General features: G+C 48.2%; 1 protein-coding gene across 3 annotated transcripts in view; it reads right to left on the reverse strand.

The window, feature by feature from the left end:
• Positions 1 to 1,079, reverse strand: part of LOC107591921 (disintegrin and metalloproteinase domain-containing protein 9-like) — a 44,088-nt gene extending 43,009 nt beyond the window's left edge. For all 3 annotated transcript variants that reach the window (XM_016281205.1, XM_016281203.1, XM_016281202.1), the window contains exon 1: positions 571 to 1,079. In XM_016281205.1, the coding sequence (XP_016136691.1) occupies positions 571 to 652 (82 nt within the window). In that variant the 5' untranslated portion in view covers positions 653 to 1,079. The remainder of the gene's footprint in view (positions 1 to 570) is intronic.
• Positions 1,080 to 1,085: the final 6 nt, after the last annotated feature.

Raw genomic sequence — 1,085 nt, forward strand, 5'->3', positions numbered from 1 at the left:
TGGAGCAAAACTCTACAGGACACCGGCCCTCCAGGACCGAGTTTGCTTTAGGCAATCACTGAAACTGCCATTATTTGATAATCATATTCATTATGCTGTATAGTGGAATCAAGGCGACTCAAACGCACAGACATTGGAGGAAAACTTAAGAGACAATTTTGAAGGGTGAGAAACTTGTGGTGCTACTACTTATAAAGTGCTAGTAACAATGACACCGTTTAGTTTGAAGAAATACATGTTAACACGGCTTGCCATAGTGGTGTCTACATGCCAGTGGTTTTCAATCCTGGTCCTGGGGACTCATTGCGCTGCACATGTTGTGTGTCTCCCTTATTTAACACACCTGATTCAGATCATCAGCTCATTAGGAGACTCCATGAACTGAGTGTGTCAGATAAGGACAAGGGAGACATACAAAAGCGTGCGGAGCAGCGGGTCCCCAGGTCCAGGATGGAAAACCACAATGCCAGTATATGTCAAGTACACATTAATGGCTCAAATCCAAGCGTCAACACTAAGTGTTGTGGACATTAGGAGACTCGCAAAGGTGTCGCTCGCGATTTCTCTCACCTTCACTGCAGTCGATGAACGCGTGGAGCATCAGCCACATAAAGGCGCTTTTCGCGAGACGACAACAAACGGCATTAACCATGTCTGTGAAGTATCCGCAATGAACTGCCGTCCCGAAATAACGTCAACTGTTGCCCTCTCTTCCTTATCCAGGCGTTGTCCTCCAAGCAATGGCAACGAGCCCTCTCCACATAACGCTCCTGTGGAGAACCAATAGACTCCGCTGTTTCAGCTACCTGGCCATTTTGTTTCACTTTATCCTTCTGTAATAAATCTGTACGGAGTTCGCCGCAGCTCGCGGATCCCGATGTGTTTCTATATCAGGGTGCTGTTTCGAAATCTTTGGATTATTCGCTCGGACTCGCGTCGCCAATGAGCCCCGCCTGTAGAGGGCGAGACCGAGCATGCGTCAACAAACGGGACGGTTTGCCCTTCCTCTCGGCCTGCCAGAACCACTCAAACCAGCAGAACACCAATCCATTCATGCGTTTAACTACTGTCGGCCGCTAGCAAAA

The sequence above is a fragment of the Sinocyclocheilus grahami genome, unplaced genomic scaffold, assembly GCF_001515645.1.
Source record: "Sinocyclocheilus grahami isolate Dianchi unplaced genomic scaffold, SAMN03320097.WGS_v1.1 scaffold148.1, whole genome shotgun sequence".
Taxonomy (NCBI): domain Eukaryota; kingdom Metazoa; phylum Chordata; class Actinopteri; order Cypriniformes; family Cyprinidae; genus Sinocyclocheilus; species Sinocyclocheilus grahami.